The sequence below is a fragment of the Hemicordylus capensis genome, chromosome 2 (genome assembly GCF_027244095.1).
Source record: "Hemicordylus capensis ecotype Gifberg chromosome 2, rHemCap1.1.pri, whole genome shotgun sequence".
In the NCBI taxonomy this organism is placed as follows: domain Eukaryota; kingdom Metazoa; phylum Chordata; class Lepidosauria; order Squamata; family Cordylidae; genus Hemicordylus; species Hemicordylus capensis.
In genome coordinates, this window is record NC_069658.1 from 422,805,007 (window position 1) to 422,820,925 (window position 15,919).

General features: G+C 41.6%; 1 protein-coding gene across 10 annotated transcripts in view; it reads right to left on the reverse strand.

The window, feature by feature from the left end:
* The window catches only part of ATF1 (activating transcription factor 1), a 47,140-nt gene that overhangs the window by 17,331 nt on the left and 13,890 nt on the right, over positions 1 to 15,919 (reverse strand). For 2 of the 10 annotated variants that reach the window (XM_053301094.1, XM_053301097.1), the window contains exons 2-5: positions 15,637 to 15,710; positions 14,984 to 15,102; positions 12,162 to 12,284; positions 6,238 to 6,335 (exon numbers count right to left, since the gene is read on the reverse strand). In XM_053301094.1, coding sequence (XP_053157069.1) covers positions 6,238 to 6,335; positions 12,162 to 12,284 — 221 coding nt within the window. In that variant the 5' untranslated portion in view covers positions 14,984 to 15,102; positions 15,637 to 15,710. Of the gene's footprint in view, positions 1 to 6,237; positions 6,336 to 12,161; positions 12,285 to 14,983; positions 15,103 to 15,549; positions 15,711 to 15,919 lie in introns of those variants that run through there. The other 8 variants (XM_053301092.1, XM_053301093.1, XM_053301096.1 and 5 more) reach the window with 6 other exon arrangements.

Below are 15,919 nucleotides of genomic sequence, written 5' to 3' on the forward strand. Positions count from 1 at the left end.
ATCATATTAGGCAGTACCTTGCTGAACTGCCAAGTTCAGATGTGGAAGAATGCACTGACCAGCCTCCTTTAGCTTGCAACTGAGTTCTTGAACTTCCAGTTTTGCATTATTTATATGTACGTTTATACAGTGGGGAAACCTCACTATTGCGGACCATACCACTTGCAGTGACTGGGAAAAGTCCAGAACTTCACAATTTGGACAGGAATTGGTATATCAGGACTGATACATTTTAATTCAACAGTTTTAGTGTGGGATGTTCCACAAAGCCTCTCTGATTTCTTGACTGAAAGTTGTCAAAGACAATGTGCATCTCATGGGTGAAGTATGGATTGTTAGCTTCTGACCATTGTTGAGTACTGCCTGACCAACATTTTTTTAAAAGAGCTCATATGTCTTTATATGTCTTTCTAATTTGTGACATGAAACCAGACATAACAGCAGTTTTCAGATGGGACACTGGATCAAATAAGCCATTGGTAGTATTGACATGTTTCTACAGTTACATAGGAAGCTGCCATATACCACTGGTCTATCTAGCTCAGTATTGTCTTCACAGACTGGCAGCAGCTTCTCCAAGATTGCAGGCAGGAATAACTCTCAGCCCTATCTTGGAGAAGCCAGGGAGGGAACTTGGAACCTAGATGCTCTTCCCAGAGCAGCTCCATCCCGAGAGGAATATCTTATAGTGCTCACACTTCTAGTCTCCCATTCATATGCAACTAGGGTGGACCCTGCTTAGTTTAGAGGACAAGTCATGCTTACTACCACAAGACCAGCTCTTCTTTCAAGTTCTGCAATGAGAATGTTATTTCATTGGTTTTATTGCAGTATCTTCTATGAACAAAGGTTTTGATGACAGCAGATCATGAGCCAAAATATGCTGAAGACTGTCTCTTCTTTCACATGCAATTTCAATAATTTGAAATAGTTTCTGTACCTTACATGGTGTTTCTTCCATTATTACTGGTGTAGTAGATGGCAAGTGGCAATCTTTTGAGTAAATGAAATGTGGGAGACTAAAACCTACATATGATGTCTGATAACCTTTCATCTTGTGCTGATCTAAGACTATAATAAAGATTGATTGACTGATTGATAACCTTTTCTCCTGAATAATTACTCTTTCAGTTTGGAAACAGTTTTATAATTCACATCCATGAATAATGATTCTGAGTGTTCAGAGACAGTGTGATCAACATAGTTTAGTTACCAAGTTGTGAAGCCTTATTTGACCAATAATATTCAAAGGGTTTTCTTCTCCAGATGAAACTGATGTTTGCCCTGATGTCAAACAGTTCTGCCTTCCTCCCAGTCAGCCCATAATAAGATGTTTCTATGTGATCCATCACTTTTGTACTTGTTAGCTCTTGGAAAATATTCACCATTGCTAACAGACTGCTATTCAGAAACATAAGTACTCTTTCTTGTTTAACCAGCGATGGCTTATGATTAGTTTGGCAACCTAGCTTCATGTTGGTAGTCACAGCATTAAACTTTCCCTCCCTGTCGCGTTCAACCATGTGCCTGTAAATGAACTTGTGGAAGAGATACAGGTATTTCACTGCAAACATTTTGTATTTTCCAAGTACCAAGAACCATAACAATAACAATAATTTATAGTCAGATTCTGGAAACACAGAGATCAGTGACTGAACTGTTTGCATGTACAGCATGCTTCATAGTCTGATGTCACAAGCCTTTTCACAAGATCCTAAAGACACAGAAAAGCACCTGCACATTTCAGATCTGTCATACATTCTTCATTGAATTATTCAATGTGTGCTTTCAGTCTACCTTTTTTCATTCTACCTTGTTTTCTGTTGAAACAAGGCACAGATTCTTTTCAACTTTGGACTGCAGAGCTTTTTGGAGCTCCACGATTCCTAATATAATGTCCTTGAACTCAACAGATTTGTCCCCCCGCCCTCCCGCCCCCGAACACCTTCCGTATTACTGCTTCAATGACTTCAGTGATGCCTGTCATTGAACTGACATTGAACTGATACAGTGCATTCCATTCAGGGCAGAATATACAGCTTTAATTAAAAATATTTCTGTCCCAATAAGGGCACCATCAACTCCAATCTCACTTAAGTACTTTCCAACACAGCAGAGAGCAAACTTTCCCATCAGTGGGAACAGATTCTTAAAGATTCCAGCATTGCTTGTTGGGGATTCCACTCCCGGACTATGCCCCATGGCAGCAGACACAGCCCAATGCCTTGCCCTTGTCCCCACCCCTGGCGGCTGATTCCAGTGTGGCTACTCACTCCATAAGTGCCATGCTTCTGGGGAAACCAGAAGTTGCACCAAACCCTCATTGAATGACTGGCAGGGCCCAGAAGGTTGCCAGTGCAACCAGCCAAGCTGCAGATGGACACAGGCTGGAGAGCTCTTCTCTGAAGGCTGGAGCATAGTGAATAAGTACCCAGGGTAGATGCAGGGTAAATGAGAGCAAGAGGAGGAGGAGGCCAAGGAGCATAGGCAGAACTGGAGGGGCAGGCAGGGCACGTGCCCTAGGCGCCACTGAGGTGGGGGTGCCATGCCAGTTCCTGCCACCCCCACCCCAATGCCCACCTGCCCAGCCCCAGGGCCCCTCAGGCACTTGCCTCCAGCTCCGGCTGATCCGCGAGGCCTAGGATCCGCGAGGCCTGCAAACTGCAGAGCTCTTCTCTCCCCGCCTCTCAGCTGATCGGTGGGTGGGCGGGGCTTCCAGAAAGGCCTCCGAGTAGGCCTCCCTGAAGCCTGTACTCGGCAGGCCAAGCAAGCCAGGAAGGAGAAAGCAGGCAGAGTTCTCTGCAGCAGCAGCAGACCCTCTGCCCAGACCATCCAGCACAGCTTTTGCCAGGTAGGCTGTGAATTCCTTTTTGTGGTCCCCCCACCCCTATAGGAATCTGCTTGCCATAGGGCTTTGATATGGGGGGGTGGGGCAAGACTGAGAAGTCTCTGAATATTTAATTTAAAACAGACTGAAAAATGTGCTGGCTTTAAAAACAAAAACTATCTAAAAAGGCCTATAAGTAGCTTGTTTCATGGCAGAAAATTACAAAAACTTCTGGAACAAGTATATTTTATTTATTTTCATTCATTCATTCATAAATGCACTTATGTTCAAGTTGTTTTGCAACCCAGAAGGTCTGAGTGAGAACTGTGAAGCATGTGTTGTGCTTTTATTTTATTTTATTTTTCTTGTGTGTGAACTGCTTCCCAATAACTTGTAGGGACTTCTGGGTAAATCTGACCAACATGTGAATGCAGCACCTCCATTCCAGAGGAGATGTGTGTTAAAGGGCTTTAAAAGCCTCATGTGAAAAACCTCCTGGAATCAAACTTTACTGAATTTGTTCAGAACTCTGAGAAAACAAACATAGGCTCACCCTGCATGGTTGAAAGTCTCCTTTGCTAATCTGCAGCGAGGGGGCCATTTTAATAATTAGCGTTGCTAGTGTGTTCCAGGCATTAAAAGTAGCACAACTATATAATACTCAATGTATATCACTATATACTGTGAAGTGTGCATGTGTGTATTCAGTGAAATGTATTTCCAGGCAGCATACTTATTTTGAAATATCAGACTTAAATCCTTGGGGGCCTGGGGTGTGTGGAGGCCCTGGACTTTGAGGGGCTGGGGGCCCATTTTAAAATCTCATCTTGGCCCATTCCAACCTTGCTATGCCCCTGGCGGTCACTACACATGGGTTTCTGCACAGCACCTGCACAGAAGAAACTTCCATGTAGAAAATGTGTCTCTTGTAAATTGACCCTGAATTTTCCATCCATGACTGGGGTATCTGAGAGTTAGAGTCAATAATAAAAGAACAGCACACTGCTTGTGACAGGAAGGGGCAAATTACAATGATTTCTTAGTCTGGCAGGGGCTGGTTTTGGCCCTGGCAGAACTTGGCTGTCTGCTCCTGTTGCAAATTCCTCCGTCTAGTGTGGCAAACTAATGTATCCTCCTCCCTCTTGGTGTCAAAGTAAGCACTAGTATGGTGAATGCACATATACCCCATCATGAGCCAACAGTCATCATAAGACAAAGGCTGGCAGGAATCATTCACTGGTTTATAGACAGACAGACAGACAGACAGACAGACACACACACACACCCCACCACCTTCTTCTTCCCCTATTTTGCTAGTGGCTATTTGGGCAGGTGATCCTCTAGGACAAAGTCATGTTTTTTAAAGAATGAGATGAGACAGAGAAAATGACACTTGGAATCCTCGCATAACTCCTGACTGTTGTTCTAAGTCTTTTACAGAGATGGCTCATGTTTTCAGGTTTTGATCAACAACCATGTCTAGATGGTACAGTGTTCCTTTTAAGAGGGATTTCCAGATATTGTTGACTACAAGTCCCATCATTCTTGTTTGGACAGGGGCGCAATTTCAGTGCTTGCCCTAGGCGCTATTTTCCCTAGTTACACTTCTGCCGAGGAGGCAGCAGATGGCTAAAGCCTGAGCTTTGGAAGCAGCCAAGGGAATCTGTCCCACAAGGAGGCCAGCTGGGCAGCTGATGGCCTGAGCTTCAGAGGCATCCCAGGAACGCTAACTCACAAGGAAGAACTGGGTGCCTGAGAAAACCCTCTGCCCTTCATTACTGAGGCCTGGGGAAAGAAATAGGAGATCTCTTAAATCCATCCACCTCAAGCCTCATGATGTCAGCAACAATGTGAAAACCACCCTCATTGTATACAGCACACGTGACAGGCTGACACAACTGAATGCACACATTTTTAAGGGTCTCCATGGCTAACTAAACTATGACTACGGATAGAATTACTGGGAGGAATTCTAATTGCTTCAGAGGAACTTTGATTTCTGATATCAATGCATGTAAACCTCCCCATTGGAGGTACTTGCCCTCTGTTCCCTCTGGCAGTCCACATCTTGTCAGAGTGATGAGAAAGTCTTTGTGAGTGGCCTTGAGTAATTCAGGGTCAGGTGGCTGCAGGCCAATCAGTTCTGCTATTTGGAATGTTCTGGCAGTCCCGGCCAATTCACTTCCATGCAATGTTGCCCAACAATATTGACTGACTGACTCCCTCTCTCTCTCTCTCTCTCTCTCTCACACACACACACACACACACAGTATAATTTGCAACTAAATTAAGCTTTCTACATGCTCTTGTTCATGAGTTATCACATATCCACATTCATATGTCAGTCATCTTGGAAAATGGCAGCTGAAGAATTAATGCCGCAGAATGGGCATGCCTGCCCAAGCTAAGTATGTACCTACATGGGCCTGAAAGTCATACAGACTTCAAGAGACTCCACACATCTGTTTGTTTGTTTTTTACAGGAGTCAGTGGCAGATCCTGGACTAAATCAATGGAGAAGGGCACACAGCAATGCTTTGTGGCATTGGAGAAAGTGAGAACAAGCCTTATTTAGGAGTATCCCTAAAAATTATCTTAAAATCGACAAATATGATTAAAAATCTAATAACTGCGAGTCTTCTTGGGGGTCTGGCACTAAAACCCTAGTTTCTGAGGAGATTTCTATGATTCCTGAGAAAATTGTTGCAGATATGTTTAAAAATCAGGCCCTTGACTTCTGCACTCCAAAACTATATACCATACTAGCTTATCCTGCACAGAATATCTGCACACTAGGACTTTATTGCTCTCCTTGCCCCCCACCGCAGCCCATTTTATTGCTCAGTGTCAGCCACACCCTCCACTCAGCCACCCCACTCACAGCCACCCGCTTCCCCTTCACTCCCTCCTTCAGCTCACCCATCTGCCGCTCACTCCCTCAGCTCCAACTGCCAGCCTTTGACACCTTGCCGGGTCTCCTCGTGAGGAGGACGGCTGAGCTGGGGCTTCCCGTCCAGCCTGCACAGAAGGCTCTTGGTGCACTTTCCTGCCCCAGCTTGGCCATCCTTGCAAGAAGATGCGGCAGGATGATGGAGGTCGGAGCCAACGTAGGCTGCCGCTGTCATTATACCGCTGCTCAATGTCTCTGCTTCTTTCTTCAGCCCTCCCTCCTCTGCCACCACCCTCCTACTCCTCCTCAGCAGCAGCTGCCCCTCTGTCCACCGCTCAGCCCTCCTCCGTGCTTTCTCTCTCTCTCTCTCTCTCACCAAATGTTGTCTGAACTCTTGTAAGATGTGCCCCGTACCACGTGATGTCCCACTTACACGTGTGTGTGTGTGTGTATATGCCTATTCCACAGAGACCGTGTAGCTAGAGTAAAGATCTGAAAAATCTTTGTAAAAAGCACTGACCTGTAAGATGGACGACGTGCTAAGATACCTCTGGCTTTCTGTGAAGAGCCTATGCTATCTGAGGAATCTTGCGAATCCTCACTCTCTGACATAGACACCTGAAAGACATGCACAGGGTCATTTTGCTGAAGACATCAGAGAGAGTGGGGCATAGATTTGAAATATGTCTTTACAACTGCTAAGATTTTAGAAGTGATAACAGTTTTCAACCATTTGCAAAAGAGTTATTCCAAGGCTCAGAGCTGAAGCAGTACAAAGTTAAAGTAGTACATTTTAAGTATGTTTATTATTATATTAGAATGTTAAACATGAAGCAATTCATTGACTGTGTGTGTGGGTGAGTGGGAATCTGGAACTCATTCTGGCCTGATTCAGACACAAACTAGATCAAGATTGAATCCTGGCTTCATGTGACATCCCCTAGCCTTGGACACATGTGCTTCCTCCTCCCCTTCACACACAAGAAAATGAAAGATTCTACTTTTGATCCTGGCTTTAAACAAGCAAGGATCGCATGTTACATCCAAACCAAGTGATCTTGGCTTATTCTAGCCAGTGTTTCCAAATAAACCAGGATCTGAAGCTGGGAGATCTAGTTTTGGGAACTCTGGCTAAAATAAGCCAAAATCCCCTGGTCTGGACATAACAAGCAATCCTGGCTTGTTCTAAGAATAGGAACTTGAGTCCTGTCTCCCTTCATGTGCAAATGAAAGAAGGGAGTACATGTGACTAGGGGGCATCATGTGAAGCCAGGAATGAATCCTGGCTTTGTGTTATGTCTGAACTAGGCTATTGTGAACAACAAACCACGAGAAAATGAGGAGTGCTTCAATATGTGGGACCAGGTTATATTAGAGTTAATAGTTATACCTGAACGCAAATAGTGATAAACTGTCTGATTACTATCTTTCAGCTTTAAAAACTGGGTAAGTATGATGGGGAAGGAGCAAGAACTGGTCAGTGCTCCTCAGTCTGCTAAGGGTACACATAAGAAAAAGATTTGTTTTACAAAATATCTGATCTAACGTAATGTAATAGTATATATTCAAGATTCCCAATTGGAAAAATACAAACAATCAGAGCAGAATGTTGTGGAGAGATAATGTAAAGGAAAAAAACCAAAAGCATTCAGGCTTCTCAAGGACACCAGGTTTTTATTCTCTGTGCAACAATTTGGCAAATGCTGGTAGTTTTTCAGATGCTTCCAAAGAAACACAACTTAACAAAGCTCTTTTATTTATAGTTATGAAGTAGTAACATCAGATCCACAGGGAGGCACATGGTTCTTGGAAAAGTATGCTAGTCAGTAGACAGAGACAACACTAACTTTCCACCTGACTTCATCCCAGAAGCTGCAATGTCTGTATCTTGCAGAAGCAATAAGAATAAAATGACTGCTTTTGAATCTTTTGACGAAATATTCATAATGCTTAGGCACTACATTTTAAAGTAGCTGAACACGAAATAGACATACACTTTAAGAAAAGGCTTCCATACTTTCTCAAAGATCTCAGAATATCCCATTCTTCCATCCACATATGCAGAGACTTTGTAATTGTTTTCGTCTCATACCTGCTTTAATTTTTCTAATTTTTGATTTTGATTTTTAAAGTTAGATATCTCAGTGCTAATAAGCTAATTTAAGACTGTAAATATTGCATTTAGCCCATGCAAGGCCTCACATCTCCCACCACACCTTCCCTTAGCCCCACAAATCCAAAGCTCATTCTACCTGCTCTACCACAGCTCTGCTCACAAAAGACAAAAATAAACAAAAATTCCAGTTTTCTCACCTTGCTCATTCAGGTCAGCCCATTTGTTCTCATAATATGTTTAAATGCAGCCCAGTCCTCTGTTCTAGGGGCTCTAGCTTAAAGAGGCAGGATTGAGAATATAAAGAAGGCGTAAAATTTAAAATGAGCAGCTGTTGTCCAATTAGCAACTGCTCAGTGTCCCAGTTCTTCCAAATAACAGGGTAGCCCCTGGTGTGATGCTCGTGGTTTGACTGCAGAGGTACACTGGCAACAAAACCAGAAAACCCCTTTTGCACACCTTTGCTGGTGCCTTAGAAACAAACCCTTCCCCCAGTGCATCTCTACCTTAAGCAAGTGGCATCCACATGTTTCTTTCTTCCAGAAGAAGGACTCCTTCCTCTGTAGAAAGAGAAACTGTAACATCTCCCAGTGGGAAAAGTCAGCTGCCCATCATCTTAAAGGCTTGTCCTCCAGATGGAGGTTTGGTGCACTATGTGCTTCACATACAGAACAGTAACTGGTAACCATCGGTTAGGACAAGGGTTGGCAACCCCTGAGTGGCGCATGAGCCGATTCTCCATGGCATGCCTACTGGATGCTGCAGAGAATGGCTCAGGAGAAAGCATATGGGAAGGTGATATGACTTGCCCCACCCCTAACACTGGCATGCGCAGTGTTACCTCTTTCCTGTGTCCTCATCCTCCCCAGGCTGGCTTACAGCTGGTTTCTTAGTTGGGAGGCTTGCTTTTTCTAGAAAGCAAGCCTCCCAGCTTGCGAACTGGCTGTAAGCCAGCCAGGAGAGCCTGAGGAGGAAGCATGTGGAAGAGGACAGGCCTGTCAATGATGATGGCATGAGGGGCATGGCCAACGGTCTCTGGGCTTTGCCTCAGGAGCTGGCACAGCACTACAAAGAGGTTGGCGGCCCCAGCCTAGCACATGCAGACATCCTGACTGGAGAATTTTAAAATATAAACATAGAAACTCTCAACAATGAGACAGGAATACAACCTGTGGGCCCTATGCATACTCGCTCTCATCTTATCCCTATGTTTCATCCATTATGATACAATAACTGAAGAGTGCCTGAAATCTGTTTAGTCTCACCCTCCATTTTGAGCTTACTAAGCCCACTTACAGCTTTCGGGCACTCTTTTGCATGACTACGTACGTGGACTTGCTGGTGTGAGGCAGGGAAGGCTGCAGAAACTCACCTTCTACACACACAATCCTGCTGCCAGGTATGGGAGCACAGATTGTGTGCCCAGAGGTTCCTCTGCTGCCCCAGGCCATGTGGAGGTACAGGCTGGAGACGCATTGGCCTGGCCCCCAGAAATCCCACAATGCACCACATGAGTGCACAGTGCATTGTGGGGATCAGGGAACACGTCAGTGTTTCTGACACATGGTCAAGAAAAGAGGGTTAAGAGAGTGCTCAACCTTGTTCAAGGGCCCAGCTTCTTAGCTGGGTTTGCTGCTGAGGCACTGCCAGGAGCCGCTCTGCAGTCAAGCCCGGGCTTAGCTGCCCTAGTCTGGTCTTGGCTACTCATGAGGACAACCTCCTAATCTACAACACTGATGCCTTAAATGGCTCTGCAAGCCATCAGTTTTTAGCTTTTAAGACTTGTTCCACTATGACCTAAGAATTTCCCCCATGCTTTGATTTTCTTTTAAAACTTAAAATTTTAAAATATATTTTAAAAATAAAATATATTTTATTAAATATATTAAAAGTACAAAAAGAGTAACATAAAAAGCTATAAGCTATATAACATTGTGAAAATAATTTCCCAATATTAACATAATAATCAAAAGCAATAGGCTAGACATGTAACCTGTCAAAAAATTCAAATACTATAAGCCAGGCCGGTTCCCTCCTTCCCAAAGTCTAACTAAATAACTGAGCCTTATCAGATGCAATGTATCCCACACTTTATGAAGCTATTCCTCAAACAAAGGTCTGTAGCCATGTTTTATTTATTTCTTTGCAATTTTCATCCTAGTTGTTAAAATCAAATTATTTATTATTTTCTGATAATTAGATGGTATAGCATTATCAGTATAGCTTTAAGTTAAACATAGTGGAAACAAGGGTATATAACAGGCTGCAGTTTCTTCTCAATTTTAGCACACACCCATCAGATACACTTATCATCGGCACATGGCAGTGCACAATGCCAACATGAATTTGACATAGTCTCACTGAACATACATAATTTTAATGGGATTAAATACCAAGTACAAAAAAATGATTAAAGTTTTCCCATATATTAATAGAAATGGTTTCAGTGTATACAATTCTGTGAATTGTATTCCATGCCTCCCGAGTTGTACCTGCAGATATTTTCTCTAAAATACTGGCCAAACCTGACTAAATTACTCAATGGAAGTCCTACAAAAATTTAGTCATTTACAGTAATTGTTGAGCAAGACTAGTGAATAACTTAGTCTAGATGTCCGCCACTGAACCCAATTTGATTTCAGTGTCTAGATTTTCACTTTGCCATTTAAATCAATGTATAATGGCAAGACATATATGACAGGGAGGGATCCTTCAATGGTTTCTATGATTTTCCAAAATGTCTCAAACTCTGTTAAGCTTCTAACTATACCATCTAAGGTGCAACAACTAATGCTGTACCTGGAGATATCGATACAAGGAGGTCTATCTTCTCTCACTGGTTCACATACTTCGATTTTGATTCTGAATGTCCACATGAGTCCTTCGGATCCATGATATTGGCAGTGTTGCAAGAAGGGACCACTGTGTAGCAGGAAGTACTATTTTGTGGCTCCACCTCTGTGCAATTGTTTGATGAAAGTACTGGGAAACTATGCCAAGCTTATATGGTGTACATTTTCATTTAAGCTATGCTATATAACTGTACCCAGGGACAAACTGGGTTGTCCTTACAAAACATGCTTCCTGTCACAATAATGGATGGGTATACAGCCACAGCTGCCTAAGCAATGAAAAACAATTTCTGTAAAAAAGATTTGTACAGAACTTCACTCTCTTGTGCAAACATTTATTGTTGCACTGGAGCAAAACAGGCCAGAAATACAGCAGCTGACACAAGTATAAGATTTGTGATCAGTTTAGTAATATTGGTCTTTATTTTAAAATAATTTGCTCTCCTTTTTCTCTCTCTCCTACTTATAATCAAAGTACCATCTTCCCAACACAAGATTATTATCTAGGTATTAGTTGACTGACAGGTCCGGTGGGAGTTGTTCAATTATTATTTTCTCTCTCTTTTTAAATAATTTTCTTCTTCATATCAACTGGGTTTGTGTTAGAAAGTTATTGCTGGGCAAGATCTAGTTTATTTTTGCATCTGTTCTGTATGTAAACGATTAACTATGGTAAGTATGAATGTACGTTGCACATACATGGGTACGGACATGTGTGATATATTATGTGTTATTGGACAAGCTGGTGACTCAGAGGTGTAAACTTTATCTTACTTTTCTATATTAATAAAAAGCATTAAAAAATTATTTGTGATCAGTTATCTTAGCCAACAAAAGCTGGAGAGTCTCACCTACCCATCACGGTAAGCCTAGCAAAGCAGGGTTGAGGGGTTAATTACCCAAAATGCAACCCTTTGAACAGGGACATTTCCTCACTGTGCCTGCATAGACCTGCCAGGATTGTCGACTTCCTTACATTATTATAAGAATGGCTAAACATGGATGATCCTGCATCGGTTCTGTAGAACATGAACTAGTATTAGTGGCCATGCTCTTATTTAAAGTGTTTACCTGACAAATAGTAGTTATTTTACAAATTGAAGTTGTTGGTCTGTTACTGAACATACACCATGTAACCTGAACTCATCCTAATGAACTCATGTAACATGAACTCTTCCTATTTTGTATCTTGTTATATGCAATCCTACACACACTATGATACATAACCACTATTGTAAATAATACAATCCCTTCCTCTTATCTCTTTTGTTAGGGAGTTTTGTTGTTGTTATTTTCTTTTAAATTTATACAGCATCCTAACCACCCACTGCCCCCACCCCTTTAAATTATGTAGGGCTTTGCTAGCTTGGGTTTTCATTTCTTCTCTACCTCTGGAGCAGATATCATTAGGCTCAAATGTACTAAAGCAGAATACAAAGGCATCTGACAATTCAGCTTCCAAAGAAAATTAACAATTACCTGCACTGATTGTCCTTGTGGCGAGTGAATTACAGAGGAGGTCTGAGCTGTATGAATGACTCCCTGAACCTGGTCCCCCGAAATCTGTACCACTGTTAGTGGAGTTGGACCTCTAAGAGACATCTAAAAAAAACGTAACAGTATCTCAGTAAAATCATGAAATAGGCAACAAATATATACGCACCTACAGATAAACTGCATTGGGGTCAGGGGATAGTAGAACACACACACGCCCCATTCCTACACAAGCATCTACTTCTTATTTAGGTTAGGATAAGCCAAGATTGGCCATAATGTCTAAACCAACCAGTCTTGGTTTATTCTAACCTACCAGCTTCAGAGAACCTGAGATTTGAACCAAGGGCTGAAGTGAATTTCAGATCTCAGGTTCTCTAAAGCAAGTATGCTAGTACAAGCCAAGACTGAATGTGACATCCAAACTGACCAATCACGGCTTACCCTAACCTAGACAGAAAGCAGATGCCTGAGAAAGAATTGCAAAGGTTGAGGGCAATTTTAAAGAAGTGGTTTTATCTAACCAATTACCATTTTGAAGCTTGAGGAAATTCAGTTTCTGTAAGCATTTTATAAGAAACCAAACTGAGGTGGGTTAGGACAACAGGGTTTATTTGGTCACAAATATGACCTGAGCTCATACACTCCCTCTTTCCTTTTACTTTGCTTGCATCCATCTGTATTGTGGTTGGTTTAAACCACAGCACTGTGGCTCATCCAAACCTGGAGCTCTGCTTTAACTGTTAGCTGACTGGCAACTCAAATGGGGCCAAAAGCTGCACATTCTGAAACATATATGTGCTTTTGCATACACATAGGTACTGTGGTACTGATGAAATTTACATCTGGAGCCACGGCCATGTTTTCCCAGAATTTCGAATTGGGTGCCAATTCCAAAATGGCTGCCTGTGCAACTACCAGTCTGGGTTGTGTGTTTTCCCCCCAGTTATGCAGCTGTCTGCAGTAGAAAGATGTTGGTTGTGCTCTTCAAAAATACTTTTGTAATGACATTTTCTTTCCAGTGAGTCCCACAGCATCCATATATGTCAAACTGTTCCCAAGTTATGGTTCCCTAACATATGGTTCCCATTTTACTTATTTATTTATATGCAACACAGTTTGAGAACTTTTGTTGAAAAGTGGTATATAAATATTTATTGTATTCGTATATTTTCACCAATACAATGAATTCATATGAACTGTGTCCATTCATATTTTAGACATGCCATTCTGCACTCTTAGTGCAAGCTCTGATCAGTGCTCAGAGGTCATATGTGCTTTTCTTTTGGACTCTACACACTGATCAATGTTCACAACTGAATAAGTGTGCTGAATGGCCAGAGATGCGGGGTGGAAATTCTTCCATGGGATTTTCCTCCAAAATGGAACAATTTCCAGAAAAAATATTTTTCTATGATTATTTTTCCATTTCTAACATTTCTACTTGACTGCTTGGAAACCTTTTGAGATACAGTGAGGGGAAATTAATCTGGTGGGGGTGTATAAATGGGTTAATTAACATACCAAATCAGATGATAAACAATTTCTGGTATCCAGAAAATTTGTACAGGTTTTTCTTTTTAGGGAAATTTTTTAATGTAAATGTATGCAAATGAAGTGGAAATTTGCATGATAATCCCCCCCCAAACCCCACTTCATTCATTTCTGTGAATGGCACATCAGCAATGTGCAACAGCCTGTACAAAAAACCCTCAACCAACAATCTTTACTACACTGAATGGCTGAAAAAACTCAAGACTGGTAGTTGTGAAGGTAGCCATTTTGGATTTGGGCAAACATAGCAGTGGATCCATATCTAAATTTCATCAGTACTACATTACCTATGTGTATGTAAAAGCACATACTTGTTTCAGAAAATGCAGCTCTCACTGGACTTGCCACTCAACTAATTAAACCAATATTAAAAACCTATATTCAATTCTGGTTTCAAATGCAGGGTTAATTAAAGGTTACTATATCCCCATGGATATAAGAGGATTATATTCCTTGGAAGCCTTCAGGAGAACCTTAAAGATCCATCTTTTTAGCCTCGCTTTTAATGATATCTAGTTTTAATTTTAATCTGGTTTAAATGGTTTTTTTATTCTAATTGTTTTATTATGTGTTTTTGATTTTAATGTAAACCACCTGAGCCACTTTAGGAAGGGCAGAATATAAACTGAATGAATAAATGCATAAATAAAAATTGTGCTTTGTAAACCACAATTAAAGCAAAACCACAAAGTTGTGGTTTAAACAAACCACAATGTTGAGGATGCAAACACAATAAGAGCAAGTAAGTGGAGATGCGAGTGTGTGGGGTCAGTTTATGTTTACAACCGAACAAACCATGGTTTATTCAGTCATCTGACTGCACCTTGGATGTCCTGAATGGTAATCTGTGCCGGTCAAAACATCCATGGCCTTCAATGTTACTAAAGATCCATTTACCAATCACTGTTCCCTCTAACAGGGATTCCCAAATGTTGTTGACAACTCCCCAGCTGCAGTGCAGAATCCCCAGCTGCAGTGGCTTTTGCTTGAGGATTATGGGTATTGTAGTCAACAACATCTGGGAATCCCTGTTAAAGGGAACACACCAAATATAGAATTAAGTGCCAATTTTGGAAAGCAAAACAAATACTTAGTAAAACACAACTTTCTCAGGCATTTGCTGGTCTGTGACTATCAATAAAGATTGAAAACTTTCTCAGGCAAAACACGTGAGAAAACCAAGATGCAACTGTTTTTCTCTATCTGTTCATTTAATCTTAATCATCACTGTAAGAAATCATACATTTACTAACTTTTATTGGTCAGGAAGCCAAGCTTTTATGTTCAGAAATTCTGATCCGGAAACATTAATTTGAGGGTGTCATCTAGCAAGTCCAACTCCTGTGCAGCCCCTGGTTCTTTTTCAGCACACCTTAAGCAGGACACACGTACAAGCCCCATTAAAATACATGGAGATGACACAGCATCAGTGCTTGGTAGACCACACCATTTGTTTTGTTCCAGACTTCTTTGTCAGGCCAGACAGCTCTTGGAAGCATAAACTTCCAAACAAATAAAAAGCAGTCAACTAACCACATTTTAAATGATGTAGTGGATTTGTTACGATTCTGTGGTTAGAAGACAACTTTTCTAAAATCCTCTGCATTTGCAAGTCAATGTTTAAAAAAGAAAAGAAAAGAAAAACAAAGCAAGCGTGTTTGGATTTCATGGGACACAGCAATGACTAGTGCAGCTGGATGCATTTCTAATTCCATTTAGAAAGCACAAGTTTAACTAAAATTTCTTGATATTATACATACACACACTTAATGCACTGATAAAAATGTAATCTTGCACAAGGAAATTGCAATTAACCTACTTAAAAATTCCTCAGAAGATCTGGCCTATATAGCTTTCTTTACCTGTTGAGAAACACGAGAAAGCTGAGCTGTCTGTAGAGTGGTACCTTGTAAAGACGTTGCTTGTGGGGGGTTTGCTGAACTGTTACTGCCGCTTTTGTGCGCCTCTTCCATAATCAGCCTACAAGGAAACAGCAAAAAATACAGGTTGATACTACAGAGAGACTGGGCTCCACCAACGCCCCACAAGGAGCACCAGAGGATATTATAATTCACTACTTATCTTATTGACAAGTGCTCTCTTGGCATTACCCATATTTGCATCTGTCAGCCAATTGTAATCAGGTTATCACACCAGGAGCTATCAATATATACAGAGATAGCTGGGCA